General features: G+C 39.9%; 1 protein-coding gene across 1 annotated transcript in view; it reads left to right on the top strand.

The window, feature by feature from the left end:
- The window catches only part of LOC139300743 (meiosis inhibitor protein 1), a 54,009-nt gene that overhangs the window by 4,719 nt on the left and 28,024 nt on the right, over nucleotides 1-21,266 (top strand). Inside the window, exons 5-19 of the mRNA XM_070923925.1 lie at nucleotides 190-295; nucleotides 5,692-5,901; nucleotides 8,452-8,630; nucleotides 9,342-9,456; nucleotides 9,906-10,025; nucleotides 10,649-10,748; nucleotides 12,777-12,911; nucleotides 13,516-13,630; nucleotides 14,236-14,327; nucleotides 14,659-14,806; nucleotides 15,196-15,307; nucleotides 17,512-17,572; nucleotides 18,123-18,173; nucleotides 18,283-18,380; nucleotides 21,072-21,252. Coding sequence (XP_070780026.1) covers nucleotides 190-295; nucleotides 5,692-5,901; nucleotides 8,452-8,630; nucleotides 9,342-9,456; nucleotides 9,906-10,025; nucleotides 10,649-10,748; nucleotides 12,777-12,911; nucleotides 13,516-13,630; nucleotides 14,236-14,327; nucleotides 14,659-14,806; nucleotides 15,196-15,307; nucleotides 17,512-17,572; nucleotides 18,123-18,173; nucleotides 18,283-18,380; nucleotides 21,072-21,252 — 1,823 coding nt within the window. The remainder of the gene's footprint in view (nucleotides 1-189; nucleotides 296-5,691; nucleotides 5,902-8,451; nucleotides 8,631-9,341; nucleotides 9,457-9,905; nucleotides 10,026-10,648; nucleotides 10,749-12,776; nucleotides 12,912-13,515; nucleotides 13,631-14,235; nucleotides 14,328-14,658; nucleotides 14,807-15,195; nucleotides 15,308-17,511; nucleotides 17,573-18,122; nucleotides 18,174-18,282; nucleotides 18,381-21,071; nucleotides 21,253-21,266) is intronic.

Below are 21,266 nucleotides of genomic sequence, written 5' to 3'. Positions count from 1 at the left end.
TTCTGCTTACAATGTTTTAGACTCCCTGTGTGGTGTATCTGATATCTTGTTGATCTTGACCATGTACCTATAGGCTGTGAGGCTTCACACTGTGAATATGTTCCTGTGCCATGTTCATCCAGACAAGTTCCTTTTACATTGTCGTATATCTATTCTTATTGGTTTTTATTTTGTGCATTCCCTGTCCAGCTGAGTGACCAGCTGAGTGTGAAGGGTTTCCTGCCCACCTTCAACTTCTTGGGAAGCCTAGTGGAAGCTGTCCCCAATGTGGCCCATTGTCTGGTGACTCAGTATGGTGAGACACTGCAGCAGACACCCAATCACATCTCGCAGTTAAACCAGGCACCTAAATCACAGATCATTAATTTAAACTGAAGGGGCTTTACAATTTGAAGCTGAATCCTTTTCGACTGTAAGCATGCTGCTCTGTAGCGGACGCTGACTTCTGAGGGAGCAAGCAAAGATACATTTTTCTTTTGGGGGAGAATAGAGAATCCACAAAAAAAAACGTTGGTTTGGATTAGTTTTTAAAATGCAACTGAGGAATCATGTCAGATCTCAGATGGCTCATCATGCTGCCACACCTCTCTTCTTCTTTCTTCACTGTGCCATCTAAACAAATTGGATAGAAAAATAACACGACGCTGGGGCAATTCACCTCGGAAGCTTAGATCCAGAAATATATTATAAATACATAAATACAGTTTACCACAAATGGAAGAGAAGGGTATGAACGAATATTTAATTTTCAGCATCACTTGTTCTCTGCACAGGGAAATCCACAAACAAACACAACAGGCTATTTTGACGTCTTCAGTTATAGCCCTAATGCATAGAAATTTGTCCTGGGCGATAAAATGATAGCGATGTGTACCGGCGATGGACAGAAAATTGTTTGATAGAAAGTTAGATATTTTCACTTAAATGCAAACCGTCATGAAAGTACATAATGAATACACTCTGGCTCTTAAACAGCCTATCATAATCATATCCCTTGATAATGGAGATGCTGCAACATGTGACACAACAGAAATGTGCAGATGACGAGGAAATTGTTAAATTCAAGGTAAGGTGGTTAGATTCTAAATGAAGTGGTTCAATTCAACCTTTTTTCTTCTGGTCTTGATTAAAGAAGCGTCATAACAAATGATCAATAATTATTGATATCGACTGAATGAAACATTTTATCTCCTTTTTCAGCCACATCACCCAGCTCTAATAGAAATAGTTGTGCTGTGTCCACTTCTGAAATTCTTCTCCATGCCGTTCCTATTCCATTCCCTCTGCTTCTGAGAAATGGGAATAAATTCACAAAACTGTATTTTTCATAGCCATTCCCCTGAACTTTCTCAATTCAATCTCTCTAGCTGTTATGACCTTTTCAATTACGCTCCAGCTGCATTGAAATAACCGTGCTGTGTCCATACTTAAAATTCTGTCTGCATAGCCAATCCCAGTCCAGCTCTTGCTGAAAATAAAAAGCTACAAAAGTTACATATACGTGTTCATCCAACCTTTCTCCTGAAATACCCCATATATATGGATATACATACACTATATATATATATATATATATGTGTAATTCTGCAGTGTAGTGTGAGGTAGAACATGCACCTCACCACCCCTCCCACACACAAATGCGCCAATTTAATCTCTGCTACAGCCACCTGTATGATGTTTGTCTACTCACTGAACCATTACGCCACTCTGTTTAATGGGCACCGTTAATCAACTTCAAGCATGTGTGTGTATGTTGTAGTGTGTTTGTGTCGTGTCTGCGTGCTTGTCTATACAGGCAAGAGTGAATGTGAGCCTTATGCCAAATAAGCAGGCATCATAGTTATTTTACTATGCTACTGTGTCCACCTCCCATGCATTTCCATGAGTTCTACGAGATCCCCTGAGCAGCCGCAGGTAGTGGCCGGTTGTTGCGATGCTGATGCAAAATGCGGGCTGCCACTATTGACTGTGTGTGCTCGTCTGTGGCCTGTCACTCAACAAGTCTTTGTGTGACTGTTTGGACTAATGACAACAGCACAGCAATGACAACACGAGCCCAGAGCACCCAACACATTTTGCTCTTTCTTTAGTTCTTTAGCACAGTTTTAGTTTTAGTTAGCTCAGTCCTTTATTTGTGCATATAATATAAGAATTATAAAATAACATAAGAAAATGCACAGGTGGGATGAAAAAGCCCTGAGTGCTTATAAAAGGAACACACCTAACATTTAGATTAAAGACAGCTGTATATGCTTGCCACACATTTACAAACAGACATAAATATTTTCGAAATATCTAAAAGAAAGAAGAGAAGAAGAGAATAAAATTTCCAAACAAAAAATACTAAAAGCTAAAAAGAGAAAGAAATAAAAACAAGGATTACAATAACATATATTTGTACTGCTTTCATGTACTGTATTATACCTCATCTACATAGTACTGTGCTCTGTCAAGAAAAATGTTCTTTTTTAAAAATCAGAAATGAGGAGTGACAGCAAAGGGAAGCAGAAAAGCTGTTTCATATACCTGGACCTCTGTACCTCATTGAAAACTATCCCAGGCTAGTTCTGTAGAACTGACTATATAGAAGACCAACTGATCTGGTGTGATAACAGTGGATCTAAGATCTAGTTACAAACTGTGAAAGGAAATGGGAAGTGAATTGTTAAGATATTGAAATACAAAAGTACCTATCTGAAGGTTATTGATGTCTGATATGTTGAGCAAATCCAGGGTTTGAGATTATGGGGCAGTATGAGCATTCCAGCTAGAGTTAGTGACCCAGTGAATTTCTTTTTGTAATAAAAAGATGGAATAGAGGACTTGTTTTATATGTGCTTGCCCAAACTATATTGCTATAACATGTGAAAGGATAATTCATAGAGAAATATAAATCCAGAAAGTTTTTTCTTGACAACATATGTCTTACTAATAACAACATTTTGTTCAACTTTGTTGGACACATAAGAGACGTGGGTATACAGTTAAGTTGATCATCACTGATTACGCCTAAGAACTTAACATGGGAAACATATTCAGGCACATTATTAGCTATGAGAATTGGGCAAAGATGATCTGATAGGGTTCTGATTTTAGGCTTGAAGATATAAGCACTCTTTTTAACATTGAGGGATAATTTATTGCACCAGATATCCATCCTGTGTAGAACATTGTTCATACGGGTTATCAACCTATGTTCATCTTTATCTGTGAGAAAAACATTAGTATCATCAGCATATAAAATGTAGAGCACTTCTTTTGATATCAAATGCAAATCATTGATGTATACAAGAAGTAAAAGAGGACCTAGTGTGAACATTGACCCGCTGCCTGAATCTTTCTTTCATTCTCTCTTTCCCCCTCCCTCTCTCATTTCTGCATTGCTGGTGTCCAACTCCCTCAGGTCTTAACTGATGAGTGGATTCAGAAACAATGAGGGAGCAGGGAGGGGAGATGAAGCATTAATGAGATAAGGAAAGACGAAGGCAGACAAAGATAACATGGAAGGAAAGAGCAATGGTACAAGCTACTGTGTTTCTCATAGTTTTAGATCGTCAGAGCTCCAAAATCCAACAGTTAAGTGATTAAGGACATAATTTCTCTAGTAAGACTACACATGACTGCACCATTTTGTCAGATCGTTCTGCTCTTTCAACTTTATTCTCTATGTACTTTTGAAATAAAGACATACATAAATATGTTTTGGCTCGGGGGGGGATATTTTGGTGAGCCAAACAAATGCATTTATTTAAGGGAAACACTGGAACACCAGGGAAATGTTTAGTTAAACGATGTGAAGCAACATGTGTAAAACAACAGAGAAATACTGTAGAAAGCAGATCACAAGAAGAACAGAGAGTGCTAGTTCAGAGTGCACAGCGTCGCATTGGGCCAGCAAAACAGTAAACAAGTCAAACGGAAATGAACCTTTGGTTTTCTCCATTAAAGACAGCAAAGGAAAAATGTTTAATCTTTTTTGTTTCAGTTCTTTGTGCGTCTGTTCTGTGTTTGTATGCGTGTATAACATGTGGTGTTAAACAACAGGAAGGCTTTTATTTTCCGCCCATCCGTTTACCACTCTTATATTGTGTTCCTTCCATTTCCCTCCTCTGTGGAGGTCTTATCTCCCTCCTCCCCCTCTCCCTTCTTTGCTCTCCCCTCTCTTTATGCCTGGCTCTCATCTTGGCCGCCTCATATATTTTGGTTTAATCAAACATGTCTGGGAGCCTCTCCTGGCTCACATGGGTTTTGATCTGCTTCACAGAACAGCTAGGCTTGGCCATGGCTCTCCTACTTTGTCTTCTCTTTCTCTCTCTCTTCTACACTCACTGACTCTCTGTTCCTCTGTCTCCTTCCACCTCCAGCGCTACCCTGCACTTAAATACTGTTTATTCTTTTGCTCTTTTATACTCATTTGCTTCCCTTTCCTCTGTAGCCACCTCTGTCTCTCTTTGTCTGTGTCTCACCTTTCATCATGTGTACCCTTATTTTTTCATAGCTTTCACACTTATAATAATTTAATTGTAGCAACATTAATGCAGTAGTTTGGTATTATAGGTGTCATGTAACCGTTATCTTACTTGCATTAAGATACCTGATTAACAGAGCTGGGTTATGAATTAATCTTGCATCCACTGTTGCCAGCATATTCATCCTTGTATAAAATTATAGTGTGCCACTGTGGGCCTATAATTTGACTTCTACTACTGCTAATCATTTGACTTGATCTGAATTTTGTGGATGTGGACACGGGCAGAAAGCTCGCTAAGCTATGGTAGAGGGATGGTGTATGAGAATCAGTCTGCACTGTGTCCTACCGTCATTCTTACAGTACACACACGCACACATGTTTTGCTACCCCTGTTTTCATTCAGTATATCATTTATAAAATATTCTTGATCATTTTTTAGATAGAAAATGAGTTACAGACATTGTGAACTATATCACAGTGATATTGTAAATGCTTTTTATGGTTTTATGTTTATGCATAGATGTTATGATAAATTCTGCAAGTAACAGAAGTTGCCTCTGTTTGTCTGTAATTTCTCTCTCTCCATATCTTACTGTTTTCCTTGTGTCCCTCTCTTTCCCCCTCTGTTTTTGTGGTTTCCAGTCTGGATGGCTCTCCCCTCTGCATCTGTTTTATACTCTCTCACCCTCTGGCTTTCTCTCTTTCACTAACTTGCCTTTCTACCTCTACCTGTCACTCCCTGCATGAGTGCCTCTGTCTTCCTCTTTTTCCCTTCTTGTGAATCTGAATCATGCTCTCTCTGTCAGACAGTGTACCTGGGAGTCTCTAGCTCCTGTCTGTGCTCAGAGAGGAGACTCCTATCCTGCCCTCATGTATATTTTTAATCAAATTTTCTTACTCTCTCTTCTGTCTGGCATTTTACTGCGCTCTCTCCTCAATAACCAGTCTTCAATCCTTTCATCTTCATGACAACTTTCCCTCCAATGTTGCTTCACCACTGTCTGTCACAGCTAAAGAAGTTGAAACTCACAAATGCACTTTGTTCCCATGTTGACGTCTCGCTGCTGTCATTGTGATCTGTGCTTCTCTCACAATACATTACCTTCACTGGATTATTTGCATTCATATGTAAGATGTCTATTTGTTGTGTTGTGGTATCCTCTTCTTTTACTCTGTCTAAACCCTCTTTTTATGTGTTTACTTCCATCTCTATCCACCAGTGCCCTTGCTAGAGCGCCTGTGCTCGGCCTTGCTTTACCCCGATGAAGCACTGAAGGCTTCGGCCCTGTATGTGTGGCTCAAGCTGTTTGGGGCAGCTGGGGGCTCAGCAGCCCAGTACTTGCCCGTTGCTATCAGGGACAGAGTGTGTATCCTGTTGCTGCAGACCTTGGACAATGCCAGCTCCCCTCAACTCATCAACAACTGTGTTGGTGAGACAAAACATGTGTCACTTATTTTATTTATTTGCTTTTTAAGATTTATTTTTAATAGGCTTAATGGGTGAAATTTAACTAGTTAAATATTAATTACATTCAATAATTTCAAAAGTTTTTTTTTCAAAAGTAGTTTCATACATTTGCAATCAGCTGTCTGGAGCCAAGCCAATATATATATTTTAAATTAAAATAGTCTTCTTTGAACTAAAAGTTTCCATGACCATGCATGTGTAGAGGGAGTTTTGTGACTTTTGAGCCTGTTTTTTTCACTTTGTAGGAACTTACTTTTTTGTCTGTATAAAAGTATACTTGAGAGCATCATTAGCTGCCTGGATGAAAAATTGCAAAAATGATTGGCCTCATTTCGATGTATTAAGCTCTAGATAGACTAAGTGAGATTGAGTTGCTATCATCTAACGGTTTGAAGTTGTTGAGATCAGTACAGTATGCTTAGCTTAGGCAAGCATGAAAAATACAAGTCGAGATAAGGGGAGGATGTTATTAAAAATGGATGAAAATTTGAGCAGAGCGCAACAGCAACTAGTCTGGTGTCAGTCTGAGGGGAAGGCTATTATGAATGTGTTGCCCTATATGAAACATAGCCTTACTCCTGGGTGAGAATAAGGATGAGGACTATTAGGTGGCTGAAAAGAGGAGTAAAAGACTTTACAGTGTGAATGACAATTAGTTTTTTTATGCATTTTAAGACACTTCAAGTCAATTCACCAACTACTGTCTCATCCTAAGAGGTCTCCACTAGTTGGTGGGGTTATTAAGGAAATATAGCTGTGTTTTTTTGTTTGTTTCTTTAGAAAAGCTAACAGGTCCGAGAATAACACGTCCATCATCATCTTTCACAATGAAGATCCAGAATCTACTTTAGAGTAAAGCTAGATGGAGAAAGAGGAGCGATTACACTGAGATGAAATGTGGTTTGGCGACAACCAGAAAGGAGGTCTACACTAGGTGCAGAGGAGTTTATGAAGAGGAAATAGAGTCATTATCTTTAAGAAATGTGGAGTTGTTTTATCACTATATTAACTTGGGAGAGAGGTGGGATGCACTGAGGAATTAAGCTGCAAGATTGGTTTACTCCAGTTTTTAAGAGTAGCAGCAGTTGAGCTTTTGCTGTTGTTGTTTGTGTAATTTTGAATTGATTTAATCTTAATAAGCTTACCCTCACCAGCCCCGGTGAGAACAGCAACATGCAAGAATCAAACAGTTATTATTATAGTTATTATTGTTTTTCTTCAGCGCTGTATTATAGACAGTGTTCAAGACAGACAAGAAAATGTGCTGCTATGTTTAAATGAGCTACATGTAAGAATTTTAGTTTAAAACGTTCAAAATGAACTAAAATTGTCAACAGAATGTGAAGAAATAGCAGTTTTGACGTTATGTCAAAGACTTTTATGCGTTGTGTTGCAGAGATATCTACTGAAGTTAGCATGCTAACTAGGAAGCCTTGCTGCTGCTGCCCTAACTGCTCTCCCTCTCCCTCGCGCTCCTCGTCCTCTACTCCTACAACCTCGAAATTGTCGTCAGCAGTCTAACAATGACCAAAGCAAACAGCCTACCAGTTAGTTACCAGTTAATCAGATTTTTTCACCAATCCATGCAGGTTTGGCAACATGTCAACAACTGACCTATGTTGAGATCTCTTAGGTAAAGACCTATGGGAGGGACTGTGCATTTCCTCGTTTCTTACGATGGGGGTAGACACCCCAACTTTCTGGTGATATGCTGCCTCCACTTTGTTTGGACTATAGAGTATGAATTCAACAGGTGGCCAATTCTTACATATAACACCTTTAAAAATAATTTATTTTTTCGTTTTATTACTTTGTCTCCAGATGGCTGGAAAGGAGAAGAAAATCCATGCAGCTGGGCAACATTTAATTGCTAATTACATAACTGTTTACTGCATTGAGTTCTCATTTGTGTACAGTATGTGTTTCTCCTAATATCTTTTTATGAAACTTAAATCAGTTTTGCACTATTAAAAGCAGATAATGGAGGGCCTCAGTGGACTTGTGTGCCTCAGTGCTCATTTGTATGGTAGTATGACATTTGGTTGGACTTGGGCTGAGCCTTTATTGTTGATGTTTATTACTCATGTTTAATGTATCTGCTTTTTGTCATGCTAACCACACCACTTGTTTGATCTTTCCCCAGATGAGGTGTGTGTCCATATCATTAGGCTCTGACCTGACCATTTTAAACTCTGTTTGAGAAATGGCTACAGTATATACATCAAGAGTATCATATGCTATTTATCCTATGTTTTGGCAAGTTGCATTCTGCGTTTTTATGATCACACATTCACACAGATTGTGAAGAATCTCCACACCACAGTATCATTGCAGAGGTTGTCTGATATTCATAAGTGCATGTTATCATGAATGTATCTACCCCCATGTCTTGTCTAAAACCTTGTTATTGACCTGTTAGGATTTGTGTATATATATGTATATATATTCGATTTGTAGAATGTTGAGCTTTGTCATCAGCGTCTGTTTTCACACCTTGTCTTTCATCTGTTAGGCCTGCTGTGGCTGCTGGTGCAGCTGGGAGAGGCAGTGTCAGTTCTGATGAACAGCCCTGGCAATCACATCATGTGCGATGAGAACCAGAACATCCACACCAACAACAGGCAGATCCTCAGCCAAAACCAAGAGCAACAGTCCCCTGACCATTGCCCTCTGCCTCTCATACTGAAAAAGGTCTCTGTCCAAACATCCGGCTCCCATCCCCAAGTCCCGCATTCTGGCACTGACGATAATCATAACAAGAAGCTCTAATCCTGGATTAATGTGCCTTTGAATAGGGATTCAGGGAGGGTTTACACTGGACAAATATTTGTGCTTCATGTCTGGGAAATCAATGGGTAGATTACATCTAGTTAGATTTTCTCAGTTATGACTCACATTACAGCACAGCTCATGACGTTAGTAGTTTTTTTTGTAGCTCACCATTGAGTGTAGATTTATTACCTATAAATAAATACACAACTGCATGAAAAGTACAGGCAAACAGAATAAAAAGAATTGAAGTGTTTTTGCAGTTGCAAAGACAAACAACATAAACAACTAAACAAGAAAAGATAATAATTTACTTTTCTCAAAATTGTTTAGTAGTTTTTACTGGTACTAAATGGCATCATATACAGCACACTAAGTCTGTCCAAGGTTTTGTGGAAAGTGTTTATAACTAAGCTCAGAGCACAGACCGTGTACTGAAGTATACTGCAAAATATTGCTTTATCTCTTATGTCATCAGCAACCTGGCAGTGTGGAAGAAACTATACTTTATGAACGTCAAACAGTCTATAAACACTGTGGAAGCCCTGCACACAATGCAATGTATAATCTATGATGCTGTGTGTCTTCAATGATTGGTGGATTCTAATATAGCACCTAAAATGTGTTTTCCAGTTGCTGCTGAGTGGAGATGAGACGTTTCAGGCGACCAGTGCAAAGTGTATTGCATCCGTCCTGGTTCATTCTCCCAGTCGGTGCAGTGCTCCCTTCATCAAGGCTGACGTACCTGGTGATATGCACACACAGACACACAAACACAGTGACTGGGATATGCTAGCTATACAAGCTGTTGCCTTCTTTGATTTGTATTCTGCCTTCTTCTGTGTTTCCTTTTGACTCCCTCTCTTTGTCTGCATTTTTGTTATTTCTCTTGCTGTCTCTCTGTGTATCTCTCTTTCTTCTCGGCTGTCTTTGTTGCTTTCTCCTCTACTGTTATAAGTCTATCTCTTCATCACTTTAGGGATTCTATTTGTGTTCCTCTCTTGCCCCAGAATTTCAGGATGTGATTTTAAAAAAGAATATTACCATCCTTTTTTGTGTATCAGATTTGCATGAAAAAAGTACACCCTGTTTTGGAAGTGGTATGATGATGCTACAGAAGAGTATTACATTGTACCAGTATTGTTCCCTGTTCTCTGTTAACCTCTCGCCATATCTCTTTTCTCCTTTCCCTTATAGAGTTTCTGTTTGACCGTCTGGCCAGTAGCAGTAGTGAGGTGCTGCTGTGGTCTGTCTACAGTTGTTTGGTGTTACTGACTGACGACCCTCTCTTCTTCTCCCAGTGTCACTCTGTCTATGGTGAGACAGCTTAGACAGATCAAAAACACTCCCGAGGCATGATCATGTCATCCCTGTTTGTGTGTGTGTGCTGTATGTGTGCGTTAGGTCTGTTTGTTATGGTGTCACTGTAGAACTTCAATTTTGATTTCATGTTTTATTTTTTCATCCCTAATGAATGGTAATGAATATTGTTTTGACACACAGATGTGTGTGTGTTTGTATGCCTTTGGTGTGAGCCATTTCACTAGATGATTTATTTGAGGTTCCACTGTCTGTGGCTTTCTTTAATTCTGCAGCACTTCAACTGTTTGAAAAACACTTGCAGTACAAACTTAATTTACCAGTACACAGGATATCTGGAGTGCCAACCACTCCTTGTGCTACTAAGCTCTTGTTTTAGTTCAGTATGAACATGAGATCATTACAGCAGATTCTGTGTAGCAGTAAATTAGAAAGATGTATCACTGCCACTGTTTATGTGTCATGCATGATTGTGTGTGTGCGTGCTTAGTGCATGTGTTACATTTATGAGCATGTTACTCATTAAATGAAGGAAGTCGTTGTAGCCTGAAATATAGGTTTGACAAATGTGTGTCAAGTATTTCTTTGACACAATGAGTGTTTGTCTTTGTGTGTGTTAGGTATTGAGTCCCTGGTGCGCAGTCTGAAGGAGGCTCTGCGGCTGACCATCCTGGAAGTGCCGAAACAAGGTCTGCTGCTCCTTACTGAGATACTGGAAAGGTGAGACTGCTCTGTAGTGTTTGTTTTTTTCTGAGCTGTCAGAATGCCAAAACTATTCTACTGCACTAGACGTGCAGCTCCCCAGAAGATTCCTGCACTGAGCATCTTTGTTCACTGACTAAAAATGATGTCACTACACCTCAGCTTCTCTACACTTCCAACAGAGCACCGTCACATCACAGGAGGGTAGACACAGCGGCAGCAAATAAAAATAGTAGTTTTAATTAAGGCGTCCCAGTTAGCTGCAGCTGTTTTCCATGCTGACATTTTTGTCAAATGGTCCCTGTATTGTTACACCTACTTTGTGTATGTTAAAGGGTTAGTTCAGTTAAATCACAAAAAAACAAAGTCGAGAGTTTATTTATTGAGATCTTTGAAAAGCATAGAAAAATAACATAGAAAAGATGTGTTTTTCAACAGCGACATTTCTTTTGAGAAACATTGTCCTGGTTATTCTGGATGACCCTCAGACCTCACATTTTTCAGAGGAAAATATTTTCAACCGAGGAAACAGTTTGCAGTTTGAATGAATTAATGTTTGACATTCTTCTTATTTGTATTTTCCATTTTGTGGCATTTCAGAAGTTTTTACATTGTAACTGCAACACATCCTTCACAGTGTATGTTGTAGCTGTGAAGCGTATGCATGTTAAAATGACCAAAACCACACAAACAATTATGCTAATGGTTTTTACACCACTGTATGTTTGTACACAAACCGAACAGCATGTACAACTTCAGCTACACCGACAAGGAGAAGCGACCTTCTGTAAAACATGTTAAATATGGTGCACTGGGAAGTTTAATTATATTTGAATTAACTGTCTCCTGGCTCACAGATGAAAATATATCACGAGCCAGGAAAACACTGTCATATTTCTGCAAGGTTGACATAATTTTAATGGAATGTTCCACCCGTCACATGGCAATGATACAGAGGATAAGAGATTTCAAATGGCGAGGGAAATTTGTCCTTTACACTGAGTGGAACAGTAAAAATGTAGCTAGGCCAGAGCTCTTAAAGTGCTGAACAAGCTGAAGTGTTTGTGTGTGTGTGTGTGTGTGTGTGTGTGTGTGTGTGTGTGTGTAAGAGAGTGAGTGAGAGAAAGAGAGAGAGAGAGATGACCGGAGTCTTACCCAATTTGGCCATTAACGTGTGTCTTTACAGCGCATATGTGTGAGTGAGTGCATTTTGTATTTCTGTGTGAGCATATGCGTGTTTGTGGCGGCTGTTTTTTGTTTGTTGGCATCAATGGTTAAACACCACTGTGTGTGTGTGTGTGTGTGTGTGTGTGTGTGTGTGTGTGTGTGTGTGTGTGTGTGTCTGTGTTTGTGCGCACCTTTATGTGCACACACGTGTTATTTAGGATGTTCTATGCGACTACTGTTGTGGCAACAGGGAGCCAGTCCACAGCTGTTGTGGTGCTGCATCATAGACCAGAGACATACTCTGGTGATCTTTGTAACGCCAATAGGTCAGCACTATTTGTTTATTATGTGTCCCTGCCCTGTCAGAGAGAAAATGAGTGTCTGCGTGTAGGTGAGTAAGACTGAGGGAGGGCGGGTTCATTGCGACTCAGCAAACAGTCACTGCTGGTATTGGCACAGCGAGCCAAAGAATGATCGGTAGATCAGGCAAAAGAACAGACTGTCAGCTTTTTGATGGGCCTTTATTGACATCCATGTCAAAAACCCATATCAGCAAAAATGTTTCTCTGTTATTTTGGCATAGTTCTCAATGACTCATCTACGACATCCATAGTACCGTGCTATTACCATATCGTCTTGATATTTGATTATTTGCTTACAACAGTGTTTCCAGTAGAATTGATGTCATAGATGTCTGTTTCTCTGTCTAGTCTAGGATCTGTTCCTTTAGCTGCCAGACTTCAATTTAACAATGGCACTTATTTATCTGAGAAATAATGTAATTTTTGGGGAAGGTGTGGGTGGTGCTCAATGTGTGTGTTTGTGGTGTGTGTGTGTGTGTGTGTGTGTGTGTGTGTGTGTGTGTGTGTGTGTGTACAGGCAGCCCCCAGGCGTGCGTCTGTTCCCCAGTGCTCCAGGGTTTGTGGCAGTTTCAGAGGCAGTGGTAGCTGGAGTCTCCTCCTCCTGCCTGCTGGTAGCCACACAGGCTACCTCCGCTGCCTCCGCCCTTTTCAGGTATACACAAACACACATGCTGTAGATACATAAATGAGTCCCATATTGTACTTGTACAGCCTTATCCTGAGGATTGTTTGTTATTGAAATCTATGAAGGGTATTTCTCAGTAGAGTCCTTCCACACGTTAGTGATGAAGGAATGTATAAATAATCAGTGTCAAACTTGCAAACAGGTACATCGCTCAAGTCAGTTTCTCACACATTCACTTACTGAGTCACGTACACTCATCAACGACTGAACATACATATTCAGTACACACATAGACAACTTTATGCACATACACTCGCACAATGTCACAGGTAAATAGAATACACACTAACACAGATTAAGAGATGCATTGACTCTCAGATAAATTGATGTAAGTGATTTTTCAAGGACTTTATACCTTCCGGCAAACCCGTCCATGAGTTGCACTCATTCAGATGCGCACACGTACACACATACACATATACACACACATTATGTCCCTCTCTGCTACAGCCTGTCTCTTCCCTTCACCATCCTCCCTGCCCACCCACTTAAAACAGTCATACAGTGTTGTATGTTTTAAATGTCATGTGTTTCCTTTGTATAAACTGCTGCTGCTCTCTGAATTCTCCAGGCTGAACCACCAGTCCAGCCCTGTCCAATACAGGGCGATAGAGGGATTGATAGAGGCCATCACTAACCGATTCTCTGAGCTGTCCCTACCCTCTCCTGCTCATCATCAAAGCTCTGTGAGTTAGTTTTGCTGTATGTTTTATCCACAAAAAAAAAAAATTCAAAATTCAAGAACTGGTGGTGAAGAGAATTATCTATGCTGTTTGTCTGAGACTTTCTCTTGTTGTGATTCTCCAGAGAATTTTTCCTGCGGTTGTGAGTGCCATTAAAAGCAACACTGACATGTCTGCCTTTGATGCTATCTAACAATGTAGTACAGTTTGTGTAAGTGATTGACATTTTCGATCAAAGGGAATTGATGTATTCTTGTTCCAACTTAAACAATAAATGTATTTTCACATTTGACACAAAGAATCACACTAAATCACACTGAGTCACAATACAGATACAAGATTGATATTGGTCTTTTTACCTGGTGTCACTGAAGATGGGTTAGGGCTTCAGGGTTTTCTCTGTGTTTGTCTTAATGGAGAAGTTGCATTGTTTTATATAAAGCTTTAATGATTCCCTTGAGGAAATCTGTTTGGATGATGTGCTTTAATAAGATGATAAGATAAGATTTTCTTTGTGATGTGATATGATGGGATCGGATTTGCTTGTCTTAAGCTTCACTTCTACTCTCTTCTCTTGTTTTTCCTCATCTATCTCTTTTGTCCTCCAGGGGAGCCTGAAGAGGTCAGAGCCCAGCAGCCAAGCTTCCAGGTCAGAAGGATTTCTGCTCCAGGCCCTGATCTGTTTTCAGGCTGCCTGCAGGTCAGCACATTGCCCGGTCATATGTTCAGGGAGTTTAATGGGAGCACTGGGACAGTTCAAAGGCAATAAACTGACCCACTAATGTGCAGACAAAGTGTTTAGGTTAGTTTGTTTTTTCATTGTTTGATGATCCACCCTCCACTTAAAAATATCCATATATATTTGATTAGAAAAAAGTGTTCATATTAATGTGAATATTAGTTCACAGTTTTTAAAAATTGAAATGTTGATGAGGGAATTCTGTGAAATCCTTGGCACGCATGTGCACCTGTATTTCCTGTGTGTCTGTTCTGTGGGTGTGTTTACATTTATGCATATATATGTGTTCAAGATTGGCTGAGGAGTGTGCATCAGAGCCTGTTCTGAAGGAGAACACGTTCACAGCTCCATCGAAGCACGGCCATGCTCTGGACTCTCTGGAGTCTTTATGTCAATGTCTGCTGCACTGCTGTGACTCTGTCTGGATACCCACCGTGACTGTGAGAGCTGGAAGCACTCACACATACACACAGATGCACACAAACGGTTCATTATCTTCTAATCTTGAACTTCTATCTTTCAGTCAAACACACTTGTAACCAAACACTTGAGAAAGTGATCCTGAAATTTCGTCACATATCTTTTCTGAGAAATAGGTCACCATGATTACTGTGCTCTGTCTGGCGGCTCCTCTAAATGACTGTATTAATAAGCACAGCCACACAGCCTCTGTCTTCATTTGTTTTGTGTACACATAGATGTTTGAGCCTATCGATCAGTACCTCTGTCCTATTTTTCTAAAGTTGTATTCAGGCTAATCAATCAATCAGACAAGAAATGATTACAGTTTGTGTTTTGGTCATTTGTCTGTGATTTCCTGTGTGTATAGAGGATGTGTGAGCGTGCACCCAACGCTCAGATGCTGCAGCACTTCTACTCCATCCTATCCTCCCAGTTCACCCTCCTTCCATCTCTCATGCCTGTCTTTGCAAATAAGCTAGGTGCGTTGGGTAACACTGTATAACCATAAATCAGCAAGTGTCCCGTGATTTGATTTGATTTCAGTATCATACATTCTCTCTTCTGGTTTCGCGGCAGCAAACTGGCTGTGTGTGTTTTCTTCCCTTTGCACTGGCACATTGCTGGGTTAGGTGTGGCAATCCTGATATCTTGTGAATATTCTGCCTAAACTGGTCAGCTTTCACAAATGCAATAGCTGGAAAATCTCTTCTCCGTTATCTGAGGGCCTCTAAATAAGACAGGCTGACACATTTGATGAAGTCATGAAATATAATACTAAAACAGAGAAATTACCACACAAGTTACCTCAGAAATATTTTTTAAAATATTACATTGACGTTAGTATGTACATGCAATAATATAAGCTCAGTGTAAAATCACTAAACCCTACCAGATTTGTTTAGTTCTGACACAGATATTATGGGAATATTATACAAGGTCTGAAATGATGAAGTAGGTGAAGTACCTCATGAAATGCCTTTGGTTTTATACAGTCCTGTTGAATAATATAACACATTTCCTGCTGCCTTCATGAAATGTATATGATATTGTTTTTTTTCTGTGCACAGAATTGAAATTAAGTAAGCTGGAGAGGAGATGCCAATATATTATAGTGGACAGATTTCCTTATTTTAAGATGTTTCTCTTTAGATTTGCTGTCTGTCGAAGGTACATACTTGTTTGTCTGATGGATGTCAGTGGTGAACTGAAAATTTAAAGATAAGGTTCCATGAGATAAACTGTGATGAGATCAGTTATACAGGGACAGCCCACACAGCTCATATTTTTAAATACGCCCCACCTTTTAAGTCTTGTTATTGCCAGCTTCACACATACCACCGCTGCTCTTGCTGGCAACATATGCCGCTGGCCCATACCTCCATGAAACTGGAGGCCTCTGTGTGTTTAGCCCACATGGGAATACAAAACATTACCATACGAACCAAACATATTTCTAAACAAGCGTGCTGTTGTAATGCTGATTTGCCTGTGAAGTACCTTGCTTGCAATCCATTTTGTTTAAAGCCTTAAATGTCTAACTAAATTAAATAAGCAGAATCAAGAGCAATTTTACTATATTGCTCTGTTCCGAGCTCGTTATACAAAGAGCAATAAACTTAATTTCATTTCATTATCACATAACAGATTGTGTTATCCTCTGAACCACTGAAGCTATCTGTTTCTGTTAGGTAGTGTTTATAAAACTAAAGTCCATATTTTATGCCATTTCAAATTATGCCAGAAACAGCAATGCCAACAGTTGACTCTGCTCTCATCAAAGATAAGGTAAATGCCTGAACATTGACTAGATGAAATTTCATATCACTGTAGGGGGAAAACTAAGCAATCTGTCCAAAGCTGGCAATCCACATGATGAGCCTTAATTATTGACAGAAAACTTGTTGCCTTGGGCATCTAGCCGCAGCCAGCATGTTGGCATTAAAAAGAAACTTAAGCTTTATATTTATGCTGCAAGCAGTTAACAAAGCAGAACAGTTTTCTGCAGATATGGCTGAGCAGTACCTTGGCATAGGTCCTCAAGAGAGTGAATTAGTAGCTTTATGAAATGAATACTTCCCCCTAAGAAGTGAGGGGAGCTCTCTCTCTCACTGCAGCACTGAAACAGCCAAGACATTATGTACAGCTTTACGATATAGCTTTTTTTCCCCCATAGAATTAAAATATGACTGCTGTCACATTACATCCAATGTAGCCAAATGATGAGCTTCTCCCTCTGAAGGATCAGGGGGGAATGGAGCTTGAAAACTAATGTGAGATTAGAATATGAAGGTTTGGGGATCATGGACTGAGACTCAATCATGTGGCTGGTTTCCTGCATAATGATGACAGGTGTCTTTCTCTCTCTCGCCCTCTGCATTGTCAAATGCTTTTAAACCACTTTTAAACCACTAAATTGCCTAACCCCTGTTTACAGCACTGATCTTTTATGCCCCTTTTCATCAGCCTTTTTTTGTCCTTAGAAGTAGACCGAAGATGTTTGCCTTTTCTTAGTTTTCAGCTATTTCGTTTTATAATTTGACTTACTTTTGTGTACTTTAATTATCATGTTTTTGTTTCTCTTCTGCCTGTGATGTGCTGTGTAGTCACAGTTGTTTTTAAAGGTGATGTATAAACTGTTTTTTATCCTTCCTTTATTCTGCTCTTCTCCTCCTCTTCCCTCCAGCATCCTCTGGTTTCTACAGACTGGCTATGGAACACAAAGGGCTCCTCTGTGCAGGAAACAGGTATTGTACAGTGTAACAGGATAACCTGAGGACACACACACACACACATATACACAGCAATTAACAAAGCACGGCTGTCTACAAAGTGTGTGTGTGTGTGTGTGTGTGTGTGTGTGTGTTACACCATGGTGGCTCAGAAAGTTGAGTTCTTATTATCATTCCCTGTTGGGGCACATTGAACAATAAGACTGATAACACAACTGAACATCTGTCATTTCTGAGTCACTCTGTCTACTTTTTTTCCAATAAGCCAGTCTTCTCAGCAGTGTGTCTGTCTCAGAGCAACGGATCTGCAGCTTCAAAGCCTACTGTGTGTGTTTGCGCGTATGTGTGTGTTAAGATATTTCTGTTTTATGCATATAAGCATATGTGCTTTTGTGGGTGTGTTAGAGTTTGTGCTCTCGTAGGTGTTAATGTGGTCATAAATGTGGTTGACTCTGTAGGCTTTAGGCCCCCCTGCTCTGAGCTGCAATGAAACTGAACCATGCCGTGCCTGTGTTTCATATTTGAAAGGACTGAGTCAAGGCACATCCTGTCCTGTGTCTCACAGCTCGCTCACCACTGATTTGACCGTGCATTGTGAAAGATGTGTGCTCCGTTTGTCTCAGATGCTGTCCTTCTTTCTTTATTTCTGCTTTTATTTATTCTGCTTTCTAAGTTGATTTTCTGTGACTCTTATGTGTGTTTCTCCCTCTTACCAATTCTTTCAGGAACCCGAATCTGAATGCATCTTGCTGTGGTTTTCTACAGAAACTCAGTATGTGTCTGCTTTCCCTGTCAGACCCTGCTTCTGGCGCCTACCAGCATGGTATGCAAATAAGCACACACACTTGCACCACTTACAGACCTACATGCAGCACCAGTAAAACCATGTTGTTCCTGTCAGTTTCCAAGCAATGATGTCATGCTACCAGTTATCTGAAACTGCTGAAGCGCTGAACACAACTGTTGATACTGTTCAACAATTGTTTGTTTTGTGTGAAGAAGGTCATGTCAGATCAGCTGTTCAAATCATTTCTTTTCCATAGTTGAAATTTTACTAAAATATAACTTAGTGAGGTAGTTTTATCATGAATTTTAGTGTCCATTGAGAAGTGCCCATCTTAATCCCTGTGAAGACTTGACATTGTCATTGATATTTAATATTTTGGTCTGGAAATTTGTATTATTGTGTAATGAAATACATTCCCAGCTGAATTTAAAGTTATTGTGCTTAGATCAAGGTCTCTCTCTCATGCTCACTCCCTCTCTCTGTCTCTTTAAGTTGACTTTGAATATCAGCAGACTGTAAGTGCCTGTGTAAAGTCCCTTAAATGTCGATGCTACTTTGTAACAACACAGATAACATTTCCAATTAAAGGGGCATTGCTTCTGATTATTTCAGACTGAAGTAAATGATATTAAAGAAAAGTAGCTTAAGGTAAGTGAAGTTCTAAATGAGTGAAAATAAATGCTAAAACCCAGAGCTATTGCCCTCCTAATCCCTTTCCACATCATTGTAACATCCCCTAAAATTAAATGTAAAACTAATTTCATTGGAAACTGCGGTTGTTCCCAGGAGACATTGACACCAGCATTGAGTAAAATATTTCTAAATATACACACACCCACAAGCAAGTTTGTGGGTGTGTCTATGTTTGTATGCATGCTGTGTGTGTATTTGTTTATGTGTGTTAGTGGCTGTGAATAATGAGTTCTGAGGAGCTAGACTCCTGTTTGTTCCTTTTTCTGCTAACATCTTCCTCCCTTTCATCGCCCTTTTCTATTTCAGTTTCATTTTCCGCTTTCTCTCATTTTGCCTTGGTCTCGTCTTGAATTTTACCATTCCATTTTATGTTAGATACTTTTCTTGTACAAAAGTTCATTTATATCTTTATATTAAACTTTGTTAACCAGATTTCTTTATTTATTTTAGTTTTTCTGTTTCTCCTTAGTATCTTGTTCTGTGCACCATCCCAAACCTGAGCAGGAGGCGACATGTCACTGCAGCCTCCTTTGTAGATCTTTTTGTTATCTTCCTCCCATCTGTTGTTTCCCTTCTCATCTTCTTCACCTGTCTGTCCGTTGCTGTGTTCCTCTCCCTCCCAGTCCTCCCTTTGAGACATCCATCTATCTTCTCCCTGCCTCTCATCTCGACTCTCCCCTCAGTTCCCTGGAGATGATGGCTGCATTGGTGCCAGGTGCCCTTCTCCTCATTTTTCTCTGGCCCACGGTGCTCTCTGTCTTGCCAAGGGTCGGCAGCCCTCAACAAGTTGGCCACCTCCCCCTTTGGTTCCTCCTCTATTTATCTTTCCTCCTCTACTGTATTACTTTAACTCCCCTTCCCTTCTTTACTTTGTTTTCCACTCTGGCTGATTGGTAGCCTCTCTCCCTACAGACCCGGCTATGGCTTTATAGCCTCTGTGCAGTCATGCATCAGTGACCCCCATCCCTGTCTGCCATCTCCCCGTGCCTTATTTGTCATTCTTTTCTTTGCTCTGCACCTGCTTTCATATATTGCGTATGGTGTTGTTTCCTCGATTAAAGGTTAAAGTAACCTCTTTTTCTCCAGACCTGCATTGCACAACACAGTGTTCTCTATTTAGTGTCATTTTTCAGTGGCCATCTTTTCTCTTTCCCCTTCTCTGTCTGCATTGTTCTCTTTCAGTTCTTTATAAGCTGCATCTCATTTTCTTCTCCCTTCCCTCGCCCTCCTCTCTCTCTCCAGTTCCCTAAAGACAACCCAGAGATGGAGGCAACGTCACGGTGTCGATAGTCTTACTCTTTTAGCTGTTTCAGAAAAATCTGAATTCCCTGCTGTGCTTCACATCTCCCTTCCCCTTTGTCTCTTCTGTGTCTTTTTTCTTTATTACCATTTTATGCAGTATTGTTTATTTGAAAGGTGGAAGCCCTCCTCAGCACTATATCACACTGGCACTCCTGTCTTTAGTCTTCATCCATCTCTCCCTTGCAGTTTCACCTTCCTTCTTACTGTTCCCTATCATGCTAAAGCCCTCATTCCACATACTTTTTTCATCTTGTCTTTCTATTCTTTAGGGACCTCATTTTTGAAAAAATGTTCTTTAACTTTGTTATATTATATAATATGGCTTTTCAAAGAATGATATAAAAAAATAATTTAAGCATCCATGACATCCATAGCTTGGCTAATGATGGATATTGACTTTATGCTTGGATATAATATAGATAATTGGAAAAGTGTGAAATCAGTGTAAACCCACTCATTTTCGCCCCCAGATGATTTTTTCATAAACCTCAGCTTTTGCTTGGCTTTAGTCTTAAATGCAAAATTGGTGAGTAATGCTCCTTTATAAATGAGGCCTCGGGGCCTCTTCTGCTGTGTTTTATTTTATACCATCCATTTCTCCTTCATCCATATCCTTTCCTCTTTCTTCTCTGTCACCCTCTCCCTATAACTTTCTCCTGTTCCTGTTTCTAGCATTGATTATTAAAACCTTTTTCTTTCTGTTTCTGTTTTATGTCTTTGTTTATCCCCCAGATGTTGAGGAGGTGGAGAATCTTCTGCTATACAACCTTCCCTCTCTATGTTGTCGTCTGTCAGACTGGCCAATTCTACTGTGTGAGGCCCCGGGGCTCCAGCTGTGTGAATATAAAGGACCAAGGGCCACTCAATACTGTCTGCTGATAATAATTCACCTTGCACTGCAGGAAGGAGACAGGTAATACAGCGCAC

Source organism: Enoplosus armatus, chromosome 17 (assembly GCF_043641665.1).
Source record: "Enoplosus armatus isolate fEnoArm2 chromosome 17, fEnoArm2.hap1, whole genome shotgun sequence".
Taxonomy (NCBI): domain Eukaryota; kingdom Metazoa; phylum Chordata; class Actinopteri; order Centrarchiformes; family Enoplosidae; genus Enoplosus; species Enoplosus armatus.
Note: the sequence above shows the minus strand (reverse complement) of the source record. Positions and strands in the feature narration are given on the sequence as shown.